This window comes from Paraphaeosphaeria sporulosa, assembly GCF_001642045.1.
Source record: "Paraphaeosphaeria sporulosa strain AP3s5-JAC2a unplaced genomic scaffold CC84scaffold_1, whole genome shotgun sequence".
NCBI classification, from domain to species: Eukaryota; Fungi; Ascomycota; class Dothideomycetes; order Pleosporales; family Didymosphaeriaceae; genus Paraphaeosphaeria; species Paraphaeosphaeria sporulosa.
In genome coordinates, this window is record NW_017253360.1 from 75,228 (window position 1) to 99,457 (window position 24,230).

The 24,230-nt window shown below is 51.9% G+C and overlaps 11 protein-coding genes across 11 annotated transcripts; 6 read left to right on the plus strand and 5 right to left on the minus strand.

Annotated features, from left to right (window-relative positions):
• Positions 1–914: 914 nt before the first annotated feature.
• Positions 915–1,968, plus strand: CC84DRAFT_1223879 (SGNH hydrolase; the record flags this gene model as incomplete). The annotated part of the gene is made up of 2 exons (XM_018183528.1): positions 915–1,244; positions 1,308–1,968. 2 exons carry the CDS (start codon positions 915–917, stop codon positions 1,734–1,736), a joined length of 759 nt encoding a protein of 252 aa, XP_018041518.1. The 3' UTR covers positions 1,737–1,968.
• A 179-nt stretch (positions 1,969–2,147) lies between these two features.
• Positions 2,148–3,839, plus strand: CC84DRAFT_1223882 (alpha/beta-hydrolase; the record flags this gene model as incomplete). Its single annotated transcript, XM_018183529.1, has 3 exons — positions 2,148–2,234; positions 2,301–3,595; positions 3,653–3,839. The coding sequence occupies 3 exons, from the start codon at positions 2,148–2,150 to the stop codon at positions 3,837–3,839; spliced, it is 1,569 nt and encodes a 522-aa protein (XP_018041519.1).
• A 2,444-nt stretch (positions 3,840–6,283) lies between these two features.
• CC84DRAFT_1210830 (uncharacterized protein) lies at positions 6,284–6,961 on the minus strand (the record flags this gene model as incomplete). The annotated part of the gene is made up of 1 exon (XM_018182321.1): positions 6,284–6,961. One exon carries the CDS (start codon positions 6,959–6,961, stop codon positions 6,284–6,286), a length of 678 nt encoding a protein of 225 aa, XP_018041520.1.
• Positions 6,962–7,115: 154 nt separating this feature from the next.
• CC84DRAFT_1132694 (uncharacterized protein) lies at positions 7,116–8,104 on the minus strand. Its single transcript, XM_018175942.1, has 2 exons — positions 7,886–8,104; positions 7,116–7,836 (listed from the first exon to the last, which is right to left on the minus strand). Exon 2 carries the CDS (start codon positions 7,820–7,822, stop codon positions 7,244–7,246), a length of 579 nt encoding a protein of 192 aa, XP_018041521.1. The 5' UTR covers positions 7,823–7,836; positions 7,886–8,104; the 3' UTR covers positions 7,116–7,243.
• A 291-nt stretch (positions 8,105–8,395) lies between these two features.
• Positions 8,396–10,001, plus strand: CC84DRAFT_1080786 (MFS general substrate transporter; the record flags this gene model as incomplete). Its single annotated transcript, XM_018173906.1, has 3 exons — positions 8,396–9,083; positions 9,134–9,310; positions 9,367–10,001. The coding sequence occupies 3 exons, from the start codon at positions 8,396–8,398 to the stop codon at positions 9,999–10,001; spliced, it is 1,500 nt and encodes a 499-aa protein (XP_018041522.1).
• A 2,144-nt stretch (positions 10,002–12,145) lies between these two features.
• CC84DRAFT_1132697 (uncharacterized protein) lies at positions 12,146–13,025 on the plus strand (the record flags this gene model as incomplete). The annotated part of the gene is made up of 3 exons (XM_018175943.1): positions 12,146–12,574; positions 12,650–12,800; positions 12,852–13,025. The coding sequence occupies 3 exons, from the start codon at positions 12,146–12,148 to the stop codon at positions 12,944–12,946; spliced, it is 675 nt and encodes a 224-aa protein (XP_018041523.1). The 3' UTR covers positions 12,947–13,025.
• A 568-nt stretch (positions 13,026–13,593) lies between these two features.
• Positions 13,594–16,094, minus strand: CC84DRAFT_1132701 (FAD-binding domain-containing protein). Its single transcript, XM_018175944.1, has 3 exons — positions 14,926–16,094; positions 14,737–14,874; positions 13,594–14,689 (listed from the first exon to the last, which is right to left on the minus strand). The coding sequence occupies exons 1-3, from the start codon at positions 15,722–15,724 to the stop codon at positions 13,668–13,670; spliced, it is 1,959 nt and encodes a 652-aa protein (XP_018041524.1). The 5' UTR covers positions 15,725–16,094; the 3' UTR covers positions 13,594–13,667.
• Positions 16,095–16,706: 612 nt separating this feature from the next.
• Positions 16,707–17,022, minus strand: CC84DRAFT_1079046 (uncharacterized protein; the record flags this gene model as incomplete). The annotated part of the gene is made up of 2 exons (XM_018173822.1): positions 16,707–16,854; positions 16,922–17,022. Coding segments are annotated over 2 exons (249 nt in total), but the record flags the coding sequence as incomplete, so codon positions are not given.
• A 1,952-nt stretch (positions 17,023–18,974) lies between these two features.
• Positions 18,975–20,212, plus strand: CC84DRAFT_1210835 (uncharacterized protein; the record flags this gene model as incomplete). The annotated part of the gene is made up of 6 exons (XM_018182322.1): positions 18,975–19,034; positions 19,115–19,564; positions 19,611–19,620; positions 19,673–19,708; positions 19,758–19,982; positions 20,037–20,212. The coding sequence occupies 6 exons, from the start codon at positions 18,975–18,977 to the stop codon at positions 20,210–20,212; spliced, it is 957 nt and encodes a 318-aa protein (XP_018041526.1).
• Positions 20,213–21,636: 1,424 nt separating this feature from the next.
• Positions 21,637–22,059, plus strand: CC84DRAFT_1210836 (DnaJ-domain-containing protein; the record flags this gene model as incomplete). Its single annotated transcript, XM_018182323.1, has 1 exon — positions 21,637–22,059. One exon carries the CDS (start codon positions 21,637–21,639, stop codon positions 22,057–22,059), a length of 423 nt encoding a protein of 140 aa, XP_018041527.1.
• A 96-nt stretch (positions 22,060–22,155) lies between these two features.
• Positions 22,156–24,184, minus strand: CC84DRAFT_411 (uncharacterized protein). The gene has a single exon (XM_018186101.1). It carries the CDS (start codon positions 24,014–24,016, stop codon positions 22,253–22,255), a length of 1,764 nt encoding a protein of 587 aa, XP_018041528.1. The 5' UTR covers positions 24,017–24,184; the 3' UTR covers positions 22,156–22,252.
• Between the last annotated feature and the right edge of the window lie 46 nt (positions 24,185–24,230).

Here is a 24,230-nt window from a genome sequence, read left to right on the forward strand (position 1 = left end):
TGTTCATTCGATTCCGAGACACCGCTTGCAGATAGGTTTACCCAGAGGGCCCAGGAATCTGTTTTCGGGAAAGCATTCGAAGGTAAGCCGGAGCCGCACGCACTAAAATGCTTCACCAGGTGATACTGCAGGAGCGAAAATATGCGCCGCAATCTCCACCGCACCAACCCAGCTGCTATTCACGCTTACTATGTCATTTATGATAGAGCCTCTGAGACACACCAACCGAAGGCCGGCTTTTGATCACGGTTGTATATGACTGGTACGCCACCACCATGTCACTGCAACCTTTCGAGCCTGTCAATTCCGCAAAGGGGCGGACAGGTACTTGAGAGGGACAACCAAATTTCCTGTATCACTATTAGCTACATATTGCCGCGGGTTCTGAAGCGTATGTTTTATGATGAAAATGCAGAGCGTGTGGATCACTTGCTGATCTCTTACATTCTAACGGCGACTGTTCCTGTGCGCATACGATTCCAAAAGACAAGTAGAGACGTCTCCATGCAGGAGCACCCCAAGATGGCGTCAACGCTGCTCGGCAATGACTATCCCGAATTCCGCGGCTAAGATCGCGGGGCCCCGCCACTCGCTACCCCATTCGAGATACATCTCCAGCACTATCGCGAATCCTTCCCTACCGCTAAGACGATCAAAGCTTGTTCCCTTCTGCCGTAATAATCTGTCGATTTAAAGTGTCCGGTGATGCGGAGGCTGCAACGTATTGGTTCGCGTATTGTTGCGTCCCAGTTTCTCCGTCTCGTAAATGTAGTCGCGAAGCCTACTGTCCGTACACGAAAGATGTTCCGGGACCTGAGGTGCAATCTGGTAATGACAGGTATAACTGCAGATGTCAAGGCAGCGTTTCTCTTCAAATCCTTTCCAATTCGTATCTTCCCTTCGCACCCTTTACCATGGCTCTTCGTGCGATCTTAAGCGTTCTACTGCTCGCTCATCTCAGCGTAACCACACCAACTCCAAAACACAAAAAGGAGAAGCCGGCAGCATTCTTTTTGGCGGGCGACTCCACCACCGCAGTACAATCCGCCGGCGGCGGCGGCTGGGGAAATGGTTTCCTAGCCACACTTCAGCCCCCAGCCTACGGCGTAAACAAAGGCCATAACGGCGCCACAACCGTATCGTTCGTCAAGGGCGGCGATTGGGCGACTGTTCTCAACCTGGTCAAAAACGCTACAGATGCCTACAACGTATTCGTCACGATCCAATTCGGCCACAACGACCAGGTGCGGCCCCTCGCTTCCCCTTTGAGTAGGAATCGTGAAGCTAACATGCCTGCGTGGGCATAGAAACCAGCAAACAACGTCTCCATCGCGCAATTCAAGACCAACCTCGCCTCCCTAGCGTCAGACGTCCAGGAACTCGGCGCAACGCCCCTCCTCTTCACCTCGCTCTCTCGCCGCAACTTCAACGGTGCTCAACTTATTCAGGATCTCGGCGATGTAGTGAATGCTACGCGCGAAGTCGCTGCCGCATCTCACATCAAACTCATCGACCTCAACGCCGCGTCGCGCACGTACGTGCAAGCTATCGGTTCTGCCGAGGCAGACAAATACAATCTCGTCGCGGGAGACAGGACGCATCTCAATGCGCACGGCAGCGACGTCTTCGGGCGGATAGTAGCAGATTTGATCCTCAAGAGCGATAAAAGTTTAAGTCGGTGGATAGGCCGAAACGCCACGCTGAGCCACTTGATTGCGGAAGGCGTGTACGCGTAGAAATCAATCTTCGTAGACGAATGCAACATGCTCGTTGGCTAGGTCGTGTATTTCGAGGCTGTGCAGTTCGTGTACGGAGATGAGTGATGAGATGGTACGCGGCAACGTCAGAGTTGTAATCGGTTAGCGGCCGTTTCAGCCCCATCCAACGCTGTGAGTACGCGGCGGAGCCAATCAGCGGACTTTGCTAGGGCACATTGCCATAATCGTCTGAGAATAGTGTAGAGTTCCAATACAGAAGAACAAAGGATGGAACGAGTCAGGAAGGGACGTGGGTGTCGTAGTCAATGCTGTAGAGCTGCTGCGGAGCAATGTCACGTACAGGAGACAATTCGTCGGTAAGTGGATCGTCAGTATAAGAGGAGCTTCAGGATCATGAGATGGAGATCCTGTATCTGATCTCGCAGTACAATGGCTCACGCAGTACTTCTGAGCAGCTTGATATTCGCCGCAGCACGCGCCAATCCCATTGCCCGCGATGTTGCGAACCAAACCATGGTCTACTCTTTCGACGATGCGAGTTCTCTTATCGGACACTCAATTAGACCTCACTAACAGTCACAGGTAACGCCCTTCAGTGCCCTCCAATGGACACCCTGCTACGACAATTTCACCTGCGCACGCCTCATCGTGCCCCTAGACTACGCCGAACCCGACGCCGGCAACACCACAATCGCCTACATCAAGCTCCCCTCAGCCACGCAGCCCGCCGAAGACATCCTCTACAATCCTGGCGGACCCGGTAATTCCGGAGTAGACGCCGTCCTGCACGGCAGCGCCCAGCTGCTCAACACGCTAGGCACGACGTACAACCTCATCGGCTTTGACCCCCGCGGCGTGAACAACAGTGGGCCGAGCCTGAGCTGTTTCCCAGGCGATCCCGCATCGGAGGCACTCTTCAAGAGCCAATTCCACAGGCCGATAAATAGCAAGTCGCCGGAATCTTTAGCGCGACAATTCGAGATCGCTGGTGCGTGGGGCGAAAGATGCTCGAGCGTGCATCGCAATGACTCGGCAAGATACGTTGGCACCATAGCCACGGCGCGGGATATGCTGAACTACGTGGAGAAGAGGGCTGTTGCGGAAGGACAAGAAGTCAAAGTCGCGAAGCTCTGGTATTGGGGCATCAGTTACGGCACTGTTCTGGGATCCACATTCGCGACATTGTTTCCCGACCGCATTGGGAGGATGATCTTGGATGGCGTGGTCGATGTGGAAACGTACTACAAGAACAACGCCTCTGGCCTGAGTCAATCGGATGAAGCGGTGTTGAGCTTCGCGAAGGCATGTCATACTGCAGGAAGAGAAAAGTGCGCGTTCTACTCTTCGACCACGAAAGACATTACGAAACGCATGCGGAACATCATCGAAGACGTGAGAAAAGATCCCGTCCCTGTGGCTGACCTGGCGATAAGCCCGGTCCCCACACTGATTACCTACGAAGACCTCGTCTTTACGCTGTTCGTTTTGCTTTACTCTCCGGTTCAAGGTTTCCCACTCCTGGCGCAGATCTTTGCAGAGTTAGAACAGCGCAACGGGTCATCAATCGCGCTGACAATCCAGGCCGTGCCTCCGACTGGCGTAGATTACGGCGGCTTAATCTCATGTATGGATAGCGTCAAAGTACCTGGGGCGTACAACATCTCAACCATGGCGATATGGGAGCAGCATGTCAAGGAAGAGAACAAGCAGTCGCAATGGGTCGGCGATGGCTGGGCCACTGTGTCGCTGCTGTGCAGGAAGATGAACATCATTCCACCGGAAAGCCAACGATTCAGTGGAAAACTGGGCGCAAACGAGACAAGTTTCCCGATCCTTTTCATTGGAAACACGATCGATCCGATTACGCCAATCGTGGGGTCAGTTGATGCTGTCAGCCTTTACGTTAATATTAGTATATGCTAACAGTACGACAGAGCACGGAGAATGTCTAACCTGTTCCCAGGGTCTGTCTTGTTCACACAAGATTCGATTGGCCACACATCCCTCGCTGCAAGTTCGGCCTGTACATCACATAATGTGCAGCAGTACTTGGGTGGCGTACTGCCGGCAGCGAATATCACTTGCAAGATTGAGAGTGTTCCGTTCATTACGGATGTTTGAGTCGGAGCAAGCGGAGTGGAGACTTGATGAGAGTTTTGCCGACAATATGGACATAGTCGGTCGGGCTACAACGAGTGTTGGATCAACCGTTTTTACATATGCATTGGCCCTCAGCAGCATCCAGATGTGTTCGGTGGATGAAAGAGTCGTTCATTGTGACCGACTATTACGTTATGTTACCTGTTGTCGCGTACGGAGATCCAGGCTTAGTCCAAATAATCAATCTACACGTATTGCACCAAAGAAGTAAGAATCTTCGCCTTCATTACTAATGAAAATTGCTTGTCTCGAAAAGCCCTCTACGTCACGAGAAATGTCGGATGAAGACTTGTCATCACTCTTCAGCTGGATATTGTCCCTCCAAAGAGACGATGCCAACCGTGTGATTCGTCTGAGGTATGGAAATCTTCATTGCTTTGTCTTGTGAACAGCATAGCCTGGTGAAGATAATCAGCTGAGCAAGAGCATTTATTTATATTGAAAGAGATTGTGAATATCTGAAAGAACGGCATGAACTAGCGGGACTTCCTCGTATGCCTGCCCGATGACACTTTTGTGATCTCAAGCGTTAGACCTAGAGTTTTGCTACAGCGCGAACGCTTCACTGGCTACAAAAGGACAATGTCTCGCAGCGTTTCATCAGTGTTCCTATGTCCAAGTCGCACAATTCGGGGTTGTAATCCTGTTGCCAGTTTGACGGCTGTCCGTTGCCCCAAGATTCAAAAGTCCTACCTTCGAAGCTGCAAGTCTCGAGATGGTGTCTGCAAACGGGCTGCAGTAGTAAAGCAATCTCCCACAAGTTTGTATACGGGCGGCAGCCCGGGCTGTCTGAGGCTGCACTTCGGCGGAGAGGTTTCATACGTCATCCGTGATATCGGCCACTTTTCTTCAAACACACCGTGCTTCTCAACAAGGTCCTGATAGGCGGCGAGATAGACATCCGTACTCAAGTGTGCTTCCCGAACGATCATTGTTTGCCTCCAAGGTAGGAACGCTTGGAGGATTTCCATCGCGTTATTTCTAGACTCTATGTCCTCCGGGAAAGGTCCGGGGTTGAGAGATAGGATTCGGTCGCCTTCCGTCGTGGCATTCGTACCAACAACCACTATGAGTCCATCCAGGGCATTGACAGGCTTCCAGTCGACGTCACAAGTGAACAGATATCTATCTCATCGTGACCTCAATTAGGGAAAGCAGTGGAGCGAAATAGTCTTCTGGACCATCTTCGTGTTCCGTTGAGCGTAGCTGCGCGCACCATGTCGTTCAACTTTTGCCAGTCAAGGTAATCGAGTGTGTTACGATAAGCTTGGCAATTGATGTCGTACTCGAACATTGGGCCGAAATATGCCAGCTGGTCGATATCCCCCAACCGTAGACCAAAACGTTTATCTCCTTGGAGTATCGACAATAGATTCCGTCGACGTGGGTCATCGTGGTCTGGCTCGTCACTTGGCGGGCTCGGAACACGATATTTTCTCAAGCCACGCCGCTCTTCCTCGTTCAGATGATGAACGGCCTGCTAACGCCACCCAGGCAAATCTTTCGGCACAGGCGTTCCAAACTTGTACTTCTAGTTCTGGGTTCTTTCCTCCACTGGATATGTTGTCTAGCGATCGCAAGACGTGATCCCACAGTGCCAGGAATATGCTTTTTATCCACAACCTAGTATGGTAGTGGGAAGTGGAACGTAGACCGTCATTACTTTTCCGGGTAACACTCAACGGTGCGAAGTAGTTTCGGTCCACGGAGTGCTTGAGCGAAATTATCCAGTCAAAATCCATAAACCCGCCAGATTCTTGAGGTCCCAACTCCGAGAAACGTGTCTTTATCTCCTGAGCCAATCGAGCGAATTTGTTCCATTCTTCTCTGTGCTGCTCTGGGACGGAATTCTCCCATTTCAACAATTACTGTCGCAGCCGAGCGGTAGATATCGGTCATCAAAGCTATATGCGTGCTCTTCTCGATGACATCCTTCTGGTTGATACAGACAGCATCAGCCTAATATAGTGTACAATGTTTCGACGCCTGAACCTGGACAGTGCATCGAAAAGATTGGCGGTAATGGGCATCTGGCTCAGCTCATTGATATGGTCATCGATCCAGATGGTGCGTTAGAAGTCTTCGCCTCCCCAGGTGTATTGCATTGCATCGAAAAGGAGGGGATTTGCGTCGTGTATGTTGGTGTGGTCGACGCGGCATCCTAACTCCGCGGTGCCGTCTTCAGCCGACTGTAGCTCTAGGAGGCGGGTATGGGTGGGCGACGGCAGAGTCTAATATTGGTACGATTTCATGACTATGTGCTAGAGTGCGCGATGGTTGCATCGAAGTTTGTCGACCTCAGTTGTAGAGACGGGGGGAATAGCGCAAGCTTACCGGAACGTGGCGCAGCCTGGCAATACTGTGCATTCAGGATCAGGTCATCGCTGCACAGCCGGAGTCGCGTGTCAACTCGCCATGGGCATGACGATATCCTTCTCAATCTGTGCGCGCATTCCCAGCACCAAGAAGAAGTGCACCCACATGACCGACACAGCGATGAATACCGCCTGCACCGCCACCACAAGTGCCCTTCCTCTTTTCGACGCTACCTGAGGGTACCCCAAAACACGTACAAGGTCGTCCACGAGCGCCAAATAGGCCGCACGGTACATTATCCTATCGGTCCAACCCATGATCGACCACGTCCATTTCCACGATGGCGGTACGAGTCCGAATGCCACCGTAGTCGCCGTCGTCCACAGCGCCTGCACGAAGAACTCGCTCGGTCGAGGAGGCGCTCCTTCGGGCCGATCGAGGATAGGACGAACGCTGTAGCTTGCGAACAAATCCTCGAGATAGGTGAAGAGATTAAATGGCGTGCCGAGGAGGCGGCCGTACGTGAAGAGGACGATGGCGTGGTGAATGTGGGAGCGGCGTGTGAAGCGTTCGGCTGGACCCGGGCGGGGTTGGTGAACGAGCGAGGCAAGGAAATAGGTTGGGAGAGCGCTAGCGAGGAGGAGTGCTCGGTGCGAGAATGGATTTGGGAGGAAGAGGGTCAGGAAGGCGATCGTGATGACGGGCAGATAGAGGTGCACAAAGGCCCGCCATGCAGGCGCAGACGGCTGCGGGGCCGCTTCTGACATCGTCGGAGGCAATCTGGATTAACATGAAGACATGGTCGGCCCTGTTGGCGGAGAAAGCGTTACAGTGCACTTTCCGGATGGAAGGATCGCCAAGCCCAGTCTCGCGCTATCACGTGATGGCGCGCTTTGACCAAGTGAACAGTGAGACAAAGGTGAAAGTTAACGGCAGTCCACGCACACACACAGACTGCCGGATTCGGAAATACATCAAATGCTCTAACTTCTGCATCGCTCCGAGAAATATGATATGCCACAACAAGCCAATCGTCTAGGCGCCACACGTCACCGCAAAGCATCTGGGAACGCAGGTCCGCGCATTTGCATGATTGCGACGCCCGAGCCCTTTTCACCCTCCGCTGGTTTCTGACATTCCAACACGCTCATCCCCATTAGCTTCTCGTAGAACGGGACGGACTTCTCCCAGCTACTAGTAAACAAAAGGCTTCGCCTGAGGTGCGGCATTTCCTCGATCACCTCCTGCACACACTTGATCAGCCACGCACCTAATCCCTTGCCCTGCATTCCAGGATCGACGTAGACATCGGTGAGGTACAGGAAAGTCGTAGAGTCGGTGATGCAGCGGGCGAAGCCGATGAGCTTGGATTCGGTCGTTCCAGTTTCCAAAAGGCCAATTGGCAAAGTATTCGAGTTGGCTGGTGAAGATTCGTACATGCCAAAGCAGAGTGAGTTGTTGAGCGTTTCGCGCATCACATCCTCTGGTAACGCATCGGCCCAGTAGAAGAGGTCCGACGCGAAGACAGCATTGAGCTCGGCGATTGGAACAAGCGCGGGGTCAGTCGAGATGAAGTAGCTATCCTTCGTCCATGTGCGATGGGACGTTCTTTGCTTTGTGGTGGTCATTATGGGATGTTTCCCTGAATTATTCATCAAAGTGTTTTCTTGTCCAAGTCAGGGCATGCTCACTTCGTGATCAACTGCTGTATTCCAGTAAGATAACAACTTCGCCAAAAGAGTATCGTGTTGAAGTCGACACCATCGATACCTCTTAAAAGAGTCTCGCTTCGCGCGACGTCAGAGGCTTTATGACTGTACACATGTTGCAGAGGTCCACAGAACATTATTCATCGACCGTATATTTCGTATTCCAAGTTCGGTCCGAACAGCTGGCGATTGATGCCTCTGATGACTCCGATGTGGTGCAATTCGCCGGCAATATCCGCTCTGAACAGGCAATTGCGCTAAGCTATATATGGTAAAGTGCCTCGGCCTACGCGAGGTCCCGCTCCGAGTCACGCCTTCCGTTCCCTCTTCACCTCACTCGCAATTTTGTGCGCATAGATCTCAACGTCCACTACGAGCATTGAGGAACTCTTGACACGTACTTCGATGGAGATGCCAGTCAACCATCTTTCCTAATCTGCGCTTTCACGATACAGCAACGCCAGAATGACCTCTTTGCAAAGAACTATAACAATGGCGCGTAGGCCGGACGAACGTGAGCCTCTTCTTGGCAACCGCCATAGCGACTCCCCAAAACCTGAGAGAACCCCACTTTCCCACATCAAAAGTATTCTCTGGGGCCCCGCATCCATCGAACAATCCGTGGTCATGAAGCTCGACCTCACCATCTTGCCCTACTTCTCTCTGATATGGTTCCTCTTCGGCGTAAATCGTGCTAGCTACAGTCATGCTTATATCAGCGGCATGAAGGAAGACCTCAACTTCCAGGGCAATCAATTCAATCTGATGATCACCATTTACATGGTGTTCTATGCTGTTTTCCAGATACCGTCGACCTCGCTCCTTACATTGGCGCGGCCGAAGTACGTCTTCGTTGCTGCGAATGTGGCGTGGAGCGTTCTGACGCTGCTCACCTTCCGAATGCAAAATGTATACCAGCTGTTTATACTGAGCGGTTTCGAAGGCGCGTTCTCAGCTGTTGCATATGTTGGAGCACACTTCATCTATGGTTCTTGGTACAAGAAGTCTGAACTCAGTACCCGGGCGGCCATCTTTTGTTGCTTCGGACATACTGGAAGCATCGCGGGTGGATGGATCCAGGCCGGTCTACTCTCTGCTTTCGATGGGAAGGGCGGGCTACCAGCTTGGCGATGGGTATTCGTGGTTGTATCGGTCATTACGATTCCAGTTGCTGCACTTGGTAAGCTCGAACTTGATGATTCGAATCGGTCAAACTGACCTTTGCTACAGGATGGATTGTGATACCTAACCTGCCGACGCACAGAAGTGCCTGGTACCTTTCCGACGAAGAGAAGGACATAGCTGTCTCCCGGCTCGGCAAGACCAAGAAAGCTAGTTGGGATCTGACAGTTTTCCGACGCGTACTTCTCAGTTGGCAATTCTGGCTTCTGCCTATGATCTTCATGCGTAACTTCACCTTCGCCCTTGGTCTACATTAAGCTCAGGTCTAATCCTCGTAACAGTCTACTCGCTCTGTATCCAAGCCTGCGGCAACAATGTCATGCCTCTCTGGATGGCTTCCCGTGGCTACACGACAATTCAACAAAACACCTACCCCACCGCGATCTACCTGTTCGCTATCCTCGGCACGGTAACTTACTCCCTCATCTCCGACCATCTTCAGTCGCGCTGGCAGCCATCCCTAGCAATTGGTTTGACTTTCATTGTTGGCTCAGCCATCCTCGTCGCCGACCCTGCGGCAGATGGCTGGCACTTCTTCGCATTCTACCTTCTTGGGACGACATATGCCCCGCAAGCTGTCTGGTATTCCTGGATGGCGGATGTGACGGCGCATGACGTACAGCTCAGAGCAATCACAACGGGCTGGATGAATAGCTTCGATTTCGCTTTTGTCACATGGTGGCCGTTGGTGTTCTATCCGGTCACAGACGCGCCGCATTACGAGAAGGGGTATATTGCAAGCTTGGTCACTGGAGCACTGGTCGTGCCATTTGTTGGACTTATTGCATATCTTGAGATGAGGGATCGAAGGCTTGAGAAGATTGGAATGAGCTTCGAAGGCGAATGTGCAGAGGGTGCCGAAACCGCAAGAGAGGAGGTTCACAGTGGGCTAGTAAGTGTGCCGCAAATATCGTAAGATAGAAACAACGGCGACCGCAGAGAGCACTGAGGGTATGTGTTGGCAGGCACCTTGGCTCTTGACGGGCCATTGATTAACTCTGGTTGTGGTGGACACTACCTTACTGCCTACCAAATGAGACCACCATCTGAGTCGAATCCTCTATGGAAATGCAACTTGATGTCCTTCTTCCTCTTCCTCATTGCGTTCATTCATCTGAAGCTCCCTTCTCCGAGAGGATATTGATCTTGGAATGCTGCGAGATGTATCAGGTTTCGGCAATTCTAGCCCCGCTACTCTTCGCACCTACATTTTCCGCGTAGACGTGCGGTATTGCTGCGAAGGAATTTCGCTTTTGTTCACATTAGCCCCTTAGCATTTCCCACATCTTAGCATCGAATCCATCGCAATATCAACCGGCATAGCTGTTCTTGTCGCGCTTACCAGTCAATGCGGCACTCGTAGCCATAGCGTCCCACATGCGCCCTTTTTGATCGCTACGCGTCTTACGGACATTTCGTGCACCTTCCACTACATACAATATATGAGCCAGTCATTGGGCTGGGCGCCTTGTCTCCACGGTTGATTTTGCCAGGCGTCGGCGGTGGACGCCCACCATGACAGAGCGTCTTGCTGCTCGAGCATGCGCTCCAGGAGTCGTCGAATATACTTGATGCCCTGGCACACGAACTATCGCATCTGATTGCCGTTCGACTAGTGACGGCCGGTGTTGCCGATATTCACACGGTCCGCTTCACAAACCTGAAGACGTCAATCGTCAGTTGGACGAGAATGAAGCCAAAGATCATTTGAAGCAGGAGAAATTGTATTGCGCGCTAAAAAAGTCTACGAAGACGTGATCAATGACATGGAATCCAGATTGGCTCACGGTCAGAACGAATGGTTCCTATCGTGGCTCATGAAGCATATGCTTCCCTACAGGAAGAGAAGGGAGAAATTCAAACACAGTACAAAGCTTACAAGGCTTTTATGGAGAAATTATTAACCTGCGAGGGTGAAAGAGTATTGTGTGAAGTTAGCGCGAAAGGAACCAAACTTACGGGGACGTCTGCACACTAACACTAAATACCCAGGACTTAGTGAAGTCAGCAGCGTAGTGCCCACTGAAAGCAGCATGCGGATTGATCAGCTGATTAAAAACCTTGAGGAGAATAATATGAAGCTGAAGAAGGAGCTGAAGCCAAGAAAGAGAAAAAGAGGAAGTCAAACGTGACGTGCAAGGGCACTGGCAAATACGACAGCAAATGCAACATTTTTCTGTCACGTGCACACGCTGAGCGTAGGCCATTCCATCCTGCAGCTCGAAAAGATTAAAGGCATCAGCAGCCTCTTGAGCAGAAGGCACGTGGGCTCTCCCACTCGCTTTGCTTAAACTCAGCTCTGAGGCATGGGTATCGTCGGTTCAGCTTACCGCCCCATCATAGTTGCCCCAAACCTTGCGACATACGATCGGATACTAAGCTTTGATATTCCCACGTCGTCCTCGGGGTTGTCAACGATCTTCACCGGCCAATTAAAGCGTGCGGTGTCTGACACCTCCGCACCGCGCCACACTAGGCGGCGCATACATCACGGCCCCCACGGTTCTCATTCGAACCCGTAAGATCTTGCGAACGCGTGATCGGTTTCCTGATCTCAGCCACGTACACTGCGTGTGACTCCTTATATGGACCTCTGGTAATTCTTCGTTCTTACCCATCTATCGGGCCCCGGAAAGCGAATGATAGGGCATGGGAGAAGACAGTATCTTACGATACGCACGGAACAAGAGCCTTAAATCATATGACCGACTATGAAGTGGCTGTTCAAGACATTGTGCCTGCGCCATTACCCTATCAACATGCCCCCCGCCCTTCGCTCAAAGACACAGCAGATATTTGAGCGGCGAACGTATTGTAATGCAGGCATCATCACAACTTTTTCGCGCATCGCCCGGTGCATGCGCCGTCTTTCGATATGATTTCCATGCCCTCCCCTGGTAGGTGCTGTGCTGTGCATTCCCAAACGGACCTTAACCTACATTTAAACCCTCTCCATACCCCCTCATTCAGACCTTCATTGCACCGCACAAGCACCACCAGATCTCTCATCTAAGTTCAATCGATTGAAACCAGTGTCTCCCACCAATTGCGCTCTTCAAGATGCGTTTCTCCGCCCTCGCCTTCAGCGTGCCCTCCCTCCTCTCCCTCGCCACTGCCCATCCTTCCTTCCTTCCCGACATCAACTCCACCACAACCTGCACCCGAAGCCTCCCCGACTTCACAAACTGCTCGCCCTCCGCTTCCTCCGACGACAAGCAATGCCCGCACGCCTACACCTTTTCCGAATACGCACCCGGCACCTACCTGAACCATGATTCGAACCGCCAGCCGTACTTCCGCTTCATGATTCTGTTCAAGATGAACCCGGACCTGTGCGAGGAGCAGGCCAATGAGCACTGGAAGACGGTGCACGCGGATCTCACGCTCGCGATGAAGGGTACGGGGGTGCTGATTGAGCGCTATGTGCAGTTCCATGCGGATCAAGCGAGTCGGGTGGCTATTCAGTCGTTGGAGGATACGGGGTCTGTGGTGAGTAACTCTGCCCCTTCATTTTCGTAATCGTGAGTGTGAGAGTGGCACAGAGAGGCTGACGTTGGGGAATAGGAGGTCGCGCCATACGATGGGATCGCAGAGTTCCATGCCAAGGATGCGGAGAGCGTGCTCAAGTTTATCAATAACGCGTTTGGTGATCCGGTGATTGGGAAGGACCAGGAGTACTTTGTGGATGGGGCGATGAAGCTGCAGGTCATGGCGGGTAAGTTCAAAACCAGGGTGGTAGGGAGAACGTGACTGACACATGGTGTAGGATACGATACGCTTATCTATGGATCTGGTATCAGGACGTCAGGCGGTACTGATGGCATTTTGCCTGGGGACCCTCGCTTCAACAATGGTCATTAGAAGTTGGGGGACGTCACCGAGTTTGATGTTGGTCTGGCGCGGGGTACCATTGTTAGAGGTTTCTGGAGTTTCTCGGGGTGTCTCTCAACAGGCGTGAACGGATAGATTATAGTAAAGTCCAGGGGCGCTTGCTTTTGTAAAGAAATGTGGGTGGGAGACAGGGAATAGACGATAGGCTCGCTACAAGATGTAACAATATATCGGCTTCGCGTTCATGCAGGGCTGAGCGGCCAAACTGCACCAGTCAACAGACCAAAGTCGTAAATGCACGCAAGCTTAAAGTATGCACCAATGCAGCAATGAATTGTTTCCATCGCTGTGAACGTGCAACGATAAACACCGCAGACCCCGTCTTCTGTCTATCTATGTTCCGAAACCCACACACGGGGTTAAAGTCGGCGGATCGCCACCGTGGGGAGCTAGAAGCGAGGACACCCTGTTGCAAATCAGCGGGCATGAGATACTCGAGGCGCTCCCATATCCCAATGCGAGCGAGTTGAATTCTGTGCCGAGCTTCATGACTAGGAAGTAGTCAAAGCACCTGATGCAGTTTCGGAAACATCTCTGTTGGGTGAAGTAGTCCGCGTGGCTTCGTCGTCTAGCAACTCACGTCATTCCAAAAACACGCAGGAAACCCGGACCTTTAGCACTGAACGAAACCATCAATATCGGTGAAAAAGATCTATTAACATTATCTATACATTACAAGCTCTTTCTCTTTTTACGCTCCGATACTCTGCGGATTCCAGAACACATTCGCCGGATCCACGACCTTCTTCAGCGCCGCCAACCTCGCATACACCGCATCCCCGTAGTACAGCTTATGCGCGGTCGCCGCATCATAGCTGGGATCCACGTAGTTCAGGTACGCGCCAAACTTCGTATTCGGCTGCGCCTTGATGATCGCGTCGTTCATGCCGTTCATGTAGCTCACGACATCGGCACCCGCACCCGTCCCGTAGTTCTGGAACACCCACAAGCTGTCGCGGTCGCTGTACGCGGCGAAGGTAGTGTCCTTGCTGTTGATGGCGGACCCGGGGCCGCCGTAGAGGTTGATGATGGAGTAGAAGGTCACGCTGCCGGACTTGATGTAGTCGTAGTACGCGTTCAGCGCGGCGGCAGAGAGCCCGTCGGTCTCGGGGACGGTAAGAGATTTCGCAAAGAAAGTGTCGTGCTCGGCGTAGCCGGTGGTAGGCTCCTTGATGGTGTCCTTGCCGCCGAGGAGGACCAGATAGTCGTACCAGCCGTAGGATTTGACCGTCGGGGTGCCAGCGGTGGGCATGTTGCGGAGGAACTCTGGCTTGATTTTGGAGTTGAATTCGGCGACGGTGCCGGAGAAGAAGCCGGAGAGGGAGAAGGTTCCAGCGTTGTCGAGGTAGACGCCGAAGGAAATGCGGTTGTCGATGACGGAGGAGTTGCGCGCGATTTCTTGGAGGCGCAGCCAGCCGTTCGTGAAGGTGGACTTCTGGTCGAACATGCCGGTCCAGGGGATGGCAAAGTAAGTGACGCTTTCTGGAGCGGCGCGGGTCTGCATGTAGAAATTGACGATTATGCCGAGGGACTCAGCGGCACCGCGGATGCCCCAGTAGATCTCGGAGTTCTGCGTGGAGCTGGCCTTGATCAGGGTGCCGTTCGCGAGGACAACATCGGCGGCGGTGATAGCATCCATGGCGAGACCCCAGCTGCGCGAAGTTGTGCCATATCCGCCGTGAGTGGAATGTCCACCGATGCCGACACCGGGGCCTGCAACAAATTAGTTCGATGCGTTTGAATTGAGTTGTTTGACTTACAAGTGCCGTGAGACAGAGCTCGCTTGCCTTGCTGGTAGATACCATCTGCGAGGTTGCCCAATCGCACACCACCGCCGACCTGGACAACGCCAGACGAAGTGTCCAAAGCGACGTTCTGGAAAGACTCCAAATCGATAACTAACAATATCAGCCCTTGGTCCCGTGGCCTTTCTCGTCAAGTAAGCTTACCCATCGATCCATCCTTTCCTCCGCTACTGAAGCTTGCATAAGAGTGGCCACCAGATTTTGCCTGAATCTTCAAGCCACCTTTTGCACCACACACCACAGCGTCCTGGACATGCTGATTCGTTGTCGGCAGAACGATAACAGCAGGCTTGTACGGCAAGCGCAGGTTGTACGGCTGTGCAAGCTGGGAGTAGGCCGCATCAGATGAGACCTTGTAGGGCACCTTCTTTCCGGTCAAGCACTGGGTGGCTGAGCCAGACGCAGTCGCAGATGGTGATGAGACGGCGGAAGTCTTCGAGGTGGCGGAGGTGACCTTGGTGCTGCTTAGCACAGTACTCGAAGCTCCGTTGTTGCTTCCACAATTTCCAAAGCCAGACTGGCATCCGGTTCCACAGTATGCTGATGTCGAGCCACACCAACCGTTGGCGCTGCAGCAGTTACCGAAGGAGCTGCCAAGGCAGGTATAGCCCTTGGAACCGCCGCAGGTCGCATCTGTGGACACCTTCTTCGTGGATGTCGAGGCCGGTGCTGAGGAAGACTTGGTGGACGAAGCGATGCTCTTGCTGCTTACAGGTTTGCTGCTCGTGGGGCTGTTGCTACCACAGTTGCCGTAGGCAGATTGACAACCAGTTCCGCAGTACGCGGATGTAGAACCACACCACCCGGCGCTGCTACAGCAGTTTCCGAACGTGCTGCCAAGACACGTGTATTTGTTGGTTCCTCCGCAAGTGGCGTCGTTCGAGACGGTAGCGGCCAAGGCGCCGGAGAACAGGCCGATGGCCAGGAATGAAACAACTCTCATGATGAACGAGTGTGGGCGTGACCAGGGACGAGGAGACGAAAGGAGAGAAGCGATAGCTACATACTATATAGTGCGGAAGCAGGCGGAGTACAGCGATGCAAAGCACCAGGTAGAGGCCTGACGAGGAGCTGTGCGCCGAGTACGAGGAACGGCGTTTTCCAGGTTCCACAATCAACAGCACGATGTACCCCCGTTATGTAGATCATTCGCTAGCTTCAGCGCGCCTTTACCCAGAGGAGAATCTCTCCAGTGAGCTTACCACTCGCTGATTCGCCGTTCCGAAGACGGTGCTCTGCGCAACTCGCCGTTTTGCGAGACGCACGGGTTCGTCATCAGGACGTTGGGCTATCAAAGGGGCTGTCAAAAGGGTGCCAGTCGTCAATTTGGTTCCGAAATGAATTCTCGGGAGGTGACAAGCTAGCGGAAGCACAGAGATCCTTTTTGTGGGGTTGGCATTGGAGCTTACGGGCGAGGAGCCTAGCGTCGCCTCAGCCGCAGGACCCGGCTGTTGCTATTCTCGGCGCACGAATATTGGCGTCTTTCTTTGGCGCACGTATCAGCACAGGTGGAGCTCATTCTTCGTGTAAAGCCTACTTTCTGGCCAACGGCACTATCGTTTCGCCACCCTGACGTTGCAGATTATATGTGCTGTTGTTTCTGGGATCAGATGTACGCATGCTCGGCTCTCGGGTGCGCCACGCTAGACCGAAGATAGACCCAATAGCCACGTTGGGGCCTTATTTCGTCGAGATGAACTTGTGTCAAGACATCAATGCGATGCATGAGACAGTCATAGGTTGCGGCTGATGACCTCGTCCAGATGGATAAGATTATCGAGAGTGTGAAGCACCAGATCAACGTGTGAAGGGAAGACCTTTCTATATAGCTCAACCTTAAGGATGAGAATGCAAACACTACCACTTCCATTAAGCATAACCTTAGCGTTTTGTTCTTGCTTCCACACCTCCCATACACCGGTAGATTACACAGAGGTGCATCGATAACTGCTAAGCTTGTCCTCAAAGTTCCTCGTGCTTCCAGTCGGGCCATTGACAGGTGTCTTCGACAAATCAGCAACACCGGGGTATTCAACATGGAAGAAGTCTCCAGTGTCATCGCAGTTTGCGTTACTGTGCAAGCCATGTCAGGCGCCTTATGTCCCAATCGTACTTTCGTAGTATTTCGCAAGCCACTTACACGAAGAAGTAACACAAGCTTCCCTGGTCAGGTCCTGCGGAGCTGACCTTATCATTGAGGTCGCTGGCGAGCGGTACGCAGGTTCCACTGGGCGATGTGATGTGGACGCAGTAGCCGGAGAAGTTGCGGTCGTTTCAGAGGTACACAGCGGTGTTGGCGCGCTTTTCCATGTCAGAGACAGGGACAGCGAGGGCGACGCTGGAAGCGAGGACGGAGAAGATGATGGAGGCCTTCATTCTTGTGGTCAAGATGGTGATATCGTTGGGAGCTCTCTATATATTCAGTAGTAGCAAGCCCGTGGGTTATTTCCTTTGATGTTGAAATGTAATTGTGAGAGCGTGGTATTTATACCTCGCCGCTGGGTCCGTTACTGTATAGTAGTGTGAGGCACATTCTCGTGATTATCGACCGGATAATCAATGCAATCATTGATTGTAGTCGTATCTAAGAGTCCAACATGCTGATGATGCTCACCACTTACGCACACCAGGATATCATCGTTATACCGAATAAGTCAACGATAGTGTATGCTTACGGCTTGAACTTTCACAGTGTGGTTGCACGAGAATCGACTGTGGCACCGGTGCGACTTATTAATTGTAGATTGCGGGGTGTTCTAGGCTATTTTGATCATGATAAATATCAGGGTTACTAAAGTTCTAACCTCATGTTGGTAGCTTTCCATTGCGCTGCTTGGACGCGTCGCACAATAGGGTATGAAATGCGTATATTCCAGCACATGGCTGATGTGCATGTGTTGGGACATCAGCAATGCTTATGCGCAGGATGACGCGGTCATTTCGCGCCATCGAATACCAATCTAATGATGAGTAAGAGTTTATATTCAATAGCGAAGTTATCAAACATATCAGAAACTGGGATAGACGGTATACTGGGCGATTGCACTTCGGGGAGCGCAGAAGGTACAAGGCCCCGGTTGTTTCAGAGTGTGTACTCCAGAATCTGGGTAATAGTCAGTGCCGTCGCAGTGCTACTTGAGACGGAGTGTATCGAACTTGAGTACTTGATGCAATATTGGATTATTGAGGGAAATATTTTGTATATCGACTGAAGGTAAATTAGTCTTATTTAATTTGAATATGATGATATTTCAGTGCTCTCCGTTACATTGATCAATTTGAAGCATCACTCGATCGTACACGTGCGGTGGTCAACATGATCAGCAGGATAATAGAGTTGCTCCATCATGTGCGTGTTCATGTTTAGAATCACTTTTGAACTAAAGCGACGGGGCCAACAAGCAAGAGAGTAATCTGGAGCAAATAATATTTACTGCTATATATGTAGTGACATTCGCCTGCAGGCACCACGTGAGGGACTCTTGACTGGTTATCCAGAGACTCCCTGATCCACATATGGTAGTGAAGGGGATAGACGAGATTATGTTGAGAACAACGCTTGTACTGACCTATCATCAAGGAACATTCTGTTATGCCACTTCTTTTCTCGCCTTCCCGTATCAAGGGCGAGGCTATATCCTCGCAGCTGACCTCGAAAGTAAAAGAATTCTAGACAACTTCGACAAAGCCTTTCTAAGTGCCAATTGCGTTCCCTGTGATATATATACCTTTTCGTTGCTGTTTGAAGATTGCGAGGTTTTTAAAGTATCGTTCCCTCAAGACGATAGCAAGCTGCGATAATGGTTCTATCAGGTAAGTGCTACATCATTTCCGGGTTGATATGACAGGAGTGAAGGATACCTGGAGCAGCTTAATCATGTGATCTAAACGAAGAAGATTTATTGGCTACAGCACGAGCACGGGCCCCAACAATGCTCAAATAGAATGCAGCCAATTGAAGAGTTGTTCTGCCTTCAGGCTTGCCTCGTGGGCCTCACTTCACTCGACCTCGCTAGCGCAAAACGTTCTGACATTCCCATCGCGGCAAGCATGGCGACCTTGACACGGATCGTAGCACTGCTTCTACCGTGGCTGCCCGTTATTATCAGCTACTTTTGGACTCCAATCAGCCACCGATCAGTCGTTCCCGCTTCCCGATGTGCGCTCGCCCGAGATACTGCCAGACCCCGATCATGGCGCTCAAGCTCCCTCTGGCAATGCATCTGTTGCACTGGAGAGTAGATGGCGTAGCCGTAAGTGCAATTATCGCCTTACTACCTATCGGCCTCATGTATGCATTTCAGTCCATCGCTAACATTGATTGACTGCAGAGTTTTCCAACGGTGGTGCCCCGCAACCGTGGCGAATACGGGGGATCCTGAAGAATCGCAATCGGATCCGCTACTGCTTCGCCACAGCAGAGATGAAAGAGAAGATTGGGTGCCGTCTGAATCAGGCTATTGCGTTGTGGGGCAAAGCGCTCGGTGGCGGAGCTGGGAAGGAGACAGGCCACAACCTCGCATTCTCCGAGGTGAAGTTCGCTGGAATACCTCAGCATTGCTTCAAAGAGTTTTTTCCTGCCTACTGGAATGGAAAACGCAACAATTTAGGCTCCAATGACGTCTTAGCCGTAATCTGGAAAGATGAAGCGAGCTCTGGCGGGGTGAGCTCTGCAACTGTTGGCTACACGCCCAGAGAGCGTGCATCCCCTGAGGAGCTCAAAGGTCTTCGGCATCGACTATATATTGCTGAAAACACTGAAGCTCATACTATAGCACATGAGGTAGGTCAACGTGATCCTTGCCTGAGGGAAACACTAACACTCTTAGATTGGGCATGGTCAGTCCTCCCTATCAAAGAATAGAAGCGTAGTTCTTGCTTACGAACATAGTTCTTGGCTTGGGCCATGAGATGTCGCGCCCAGATCGTGAGTAAGCACTTGATCATATCGTCTCAGAGCTCATAACGATCTTCAGGTGATGACTTCGTCGAATTTCGCTGCACCAAGCTCAAAGGTCTCGCCAGCGCTATCTTGTCAGCCCAGTCAAAGCCTAAGAACAGTGACTTAACCGTCCTGGAAATCAGCAACAAGCTTTGCACCGATCGTAACTTCGCACTTGAGAACAGGTTTCCGGCTTTCAACTACTTGTCGAGCACCGACAAAAGGGACAAAGATAAAAACTTCGATATCGATTCTCTGAGTAAGTCAGCTGCGATAACACCCGAGGGATCGGATGGACTGACACTGACCGCAGTGATGTATGGGAGTACTGCATTCGCAAGCCCAGATTGCAGGGCAACTAGCCTAGAACTATGTCCCTTGGTCAAGATCAAGAGAAATAATGGGGTAAAGGTGGGTGTGGAAGAGATCAAGTGGGCAGTCCGTCCCTCGAAGGAGGACATTGCGTTCTTCAGGAAGTACTACCCCTAGAAGGGCTAGTGGCTTCGAAGATCAGCGATGCACCAGGCGCGTTCATTGGGTCACTCAAGTGCTCTCGAGGTGCGAACGTGACCGCGAGCTTTCGGGAGCCCATCAATAGAACTGCCGGACTCTTCGCTCCACCAGCGCGGTCGTGATTCCCTCGGCGTAATGTTAAGTAGAATATGGGACAAAGTCATGAAGCTCCTACAGTGTGTGCGTTGATGTAATGGCGGAGTCAAGTACCACACGAATGGCTATATGAACAGCTCAATGAGCACATTTTAATTTGACGTCGGGACGACTGTAATAGACTGTCTATGTCAAATGCAAAAAGTTTCGACTGAGCCTCAGGTAGGGACGCCGAGAGCCTGTGGGAGCGGAGGCCACTCTCTCCATCGAATGCGGCGCTTGATTGTTCCTCACCCATGGGCGGTGACCAGATTTCCTTCAGGAAAGAAGACTCGCAAATGAGCTTGTGCCGTACCTGGTCGGCTGCCTGGCAATCGGTGGAGCAATACTACGATGTTATCAGTAGAAGACACATCAGGCTGCTGCAGGCGTACCTGTACAAGCTCGCAGCTCTTGCATGTGATTGCCGCCGCATTTGGGCAAGATGAAATTCTGCCGTCAATCTCACGGCGAGTGTTTACACATAGCGTGGGATTATAGAAGGCTGAAATTTCGGAAGGCACCCTTGCGGCTCATAGATCAAGGTTGGTGGAGAGTAGCGGATCAGGAAAGAACGACCAGGGGGAGTAGACAGGCGCGCGCACGCGGGAAATTCAGGCAACGCCGACACGGCCGTTTGCTCCGATAACATCTCTGCGACATACGGAAGCGAGAGCGAAAGGTCTTCTCACGACATCTTTCGCGTGGAGATCCGCTGGACATTGCTGAGATGGGTTAAGTGAGTCAAGTGTCGTTCCGCCGCAGATCGGGATTTACAAGGTCTCAAGAAGACCTGAAGCGAACATAATACTTGCTTCATATACGCCTCGAGTTAAATGTGTTTGGTGCTCTCCCTCAGCAAGCTTACGTACGGTGACTGCATTGTCACATGTGCTGGCACTCGAGCAGGCGGAAATCTCGGTCACGCTTCATCTTGTTCTCCACAGCAGCTGAATTACCTATGTGCTTCAACCTTGCAATGAATCGTCCTGTATAAATGTTGATCACTCGACACTTTCTTCAGCGTCTGTGACTTGCACATAGTCACTAAGCAAGCGCCTGATTGGGCGGGGCCGTACAATACTGCGATAGTGCGCGCGTGTGTTGCCTGGGTGCCTGGAGACCTGCAAACGCTGATGATGAGAGGTTTAAGACTGCGCTGTGAGCTTCGTCGTGACGCTCTTCTTCACAACAACAAGATCCCCACTCCCTCGCACACACCGTTCACTTGTTCCGCCAGCGCTTCCACGATTCAGACCGCTAATATGCCTGAGAGCAGCTATGCTCGCAAATACTACGCGGACCTCGATCTGACCCCAAGTGCGACGGCCGCGCAGATCAAGGCCGCGTACCACCGACTTGCCTTGCTCTACCATCCCGATAAGAAAGGTCCCGGCTCCAACGGCGACGCAAGCGAGTTCCGCAAGGCCCAAGAGGCGTACGAGAAGCTATACGAGGCCAAGGTGCGGGAGGAGAATCGCGAGGCAGCGCAGAAGAAGACCGCCGACAACAATGCCAATGCCGACTCCCGTCCATTCAACATCTTCAATCCTCGCCGACGGGCACGTCCACCTACACCTGAGCCTGCTCGCACCACCAGCATCCCGACCCCGACCACCAAGAGGCCATACACCTACAATCCGAACGCCAAGTTTCACGACGTTGGCTCCGAGATGGAGGAGCACTAGAGACGAGACCAGGCAAAGCGCAATGAGGCCAACCAGGACCCACTTCAGCACTGATGGAACTTTTGGGCATGGAGGCGTTCAAGCTGGCACCGGCATCAGAGTGCTATGAGGGTTCAGCTCACATGAGGAGCACTGAGGGATACCAAGCTGTACCTTTCGATCGAGTCATGCAGAACTACCAACTCCATTCATCTTACTGACTGCATAGCTCATCCAATGGTATTGCAACTGCGTTGTAGAACTCAAGTGCAGTCACGGTACCCCGTAAACTCAAGCACCATTGCACCACTTCCTTGTACCTTGTCCCGACCCGATACGCCAGCTCGTTTTCGACCCGCATGTCAATTCTCCGTTTGAGCTCGAATGCTTCCGCCTCATGAAACTGCTTCATGTTTGGCGATAGGGCCACTGGCGGCTTCTTACCCTTACCAGGCACAAACATATCCATGAGAGGACCCCAAATTGCAATTTCAAAGAGCACCAAGCCGAGTGAGTATATGTCGTACTGTATCTGGTACCCTGATGCCGCGTCCCCTTGGTACAGTGGATGGCGGTAGATGGCAGCTTCCAGATCATTGAGAACCTTTCCGCGGTCAATGGTCTGAGACTGTGTGAGCTGTCGGGAGTAATTGAAGCCTTGAACGAGAGCGGTATTGATTGACTTGAAGCTAGCTCGCGAGCTTGCAGTGTAAATCTGTGGGAAAATAATGTTACTGCTGTTGATCCCTTTGTGGTACCAGTCGCTGCCGTACAGGCGAGCGAACGAGTCGACAAGCCGCTTTGCCAACCTGTAGCGTGCCTCAAGCGCTGGTCTATACGGCACTGAGTATAGGTCTTTCAAGGAAAGCGGGCGATTCGCTTTGTCATCAAGAACGTCCAGGGGGCTCAACGGGAAGCGGAAGACTATCCACCAGCAGTGGTAACTGGGATCATCAAGATAGCCAAGTGCTTGTAGTGTGTTCAGGTGTCGCTGAGATCTGGCCTCTCCAAGCAAAGCCATGAGCTGGCGAATACGATCCTGCAATATGTCCTTCTCGTCGTCTGTGATGTTAGGGTCGTACTCTTTCTTCTCAAAAAAATAAGCAGCATCGTTGTTGACCAGCCCTCGCTTGATGAAGCGCACCTGGCTTCTATCATCAGCGTGTATACTGGCCAGGCTCCAGTCTTTCAAGGATTCAGTAGTTGTGACTGGTGGCGATGGCGGCGTTACGGCGATGGCTTTCCATCGCGCCAAGGTGCTGATATCCATCTGCGAAAATTGGTCGTCCCAGATAGGTGCGCCACGTAAATGTATTAGAGCGTCTGGTTCGGAAAGCCCGCGGATTATATCCAACGTGATTCGAGTTCCTTCTTGCTGCAACTTTCGTCGATCGTGGTCCACAACAAAATTCTGCAAACCGTTCACATGCTTTTCAAGCGTGTTGACGAAGCCTTCGAACTTCTGCTTATCGTGCACTGCCCAACAAATTCTTCTCAAGACGTTAGGCTCATCTTTTCGTTCCGGATTCGCGATTCGAGCCGCATCTGCTTCTATTTTGACCGCAATATTTGTTCTTGGCGATTTGGTATTTGATAGGGCTGCGTGCAGGCTCTTCCGCATCTGAACGATTGCTGCATTCGTTCGTTTTGTGTTGCCGCTGCCTGTTTCTGGAGGTTTGAGTCCGTACTTTGTTCCTTGCAGCTCGACTTCCGTGACCAGTTCGCATATACGTTTTAGTGTTCGCTCGATAAGCTCCTCAAACGGCAAAAGCGCACTAAGAAGGCCGCCTTCGGTCAACCCTGCTTTCATTGCCCAGATGCCCAAATGAGCTTTCAGTGTCTCTAGACGGATAACCAAATCTTCACTATCATCCGAGAAGCTAACGGTATCGTCGAGTACTTTCCACGCTTCGACAGTGGCTTTCAGCGCAAGTGGCACAACGCCTACAACAAGGCCCGGAATTTCGAGGCCAGACATGTCTGCAATATGTCAAATCGAATAGAGTATGGAGTTCTCACATCTTGAGGGAATTAAGAGGGGGAGATACCTCGTATACTTCAGCTCAAGTACGAATTTAGCGCAAGCTAAAGCCCAAATTGGACTAGTCCCATGCAACTTGTCACGCCGTCGTCCATTCATTCTTCCTCGGTTCCTCCGCCATCATACCACTTACGCGGCAGCTGAACATTTA

Bases quoted from the DNA above. Each gene is read 5' to 3' on its own strand.
- CC84DRAFT_411 (XM_018186101.1), bottom strand. From the start codon at position 24,016: ATGTCTGGCCTCGAAATTCCGGGCCTTGTTGTAGGCGTTGTGCCACTT.
- CC84DRAFT_1132694 (XM_018175942.1), bottom strand. From the start codon at position 7,822: ATGACCACCACAAAGCAAAGAACGTCCCATCGCACATGGACGAAGGAT.
- CC84DRAFT_1132701 (XM_018175944.1), bottom strand. From the start codon at position 15,724: ATGAGAGTTGTTTCATTCCTGGCCATCGGCCTGTTCTCCGGCGCCTTG. The intron at 14,875-14,925 runs GTAAGCTTACTT...TGATATTGTTAG, and splicing joins AGGAAAGGATGGATCGATGG to TTATCGATTTGGAGTCTTTC. The intron at 14,690-14,736 runs GTAAGTCAAACA...AATTTGTTGCAG, and splicing joins AGCTCTGTCTCACGGCACTT to GCCCCGGTGTCGGCATCGGT.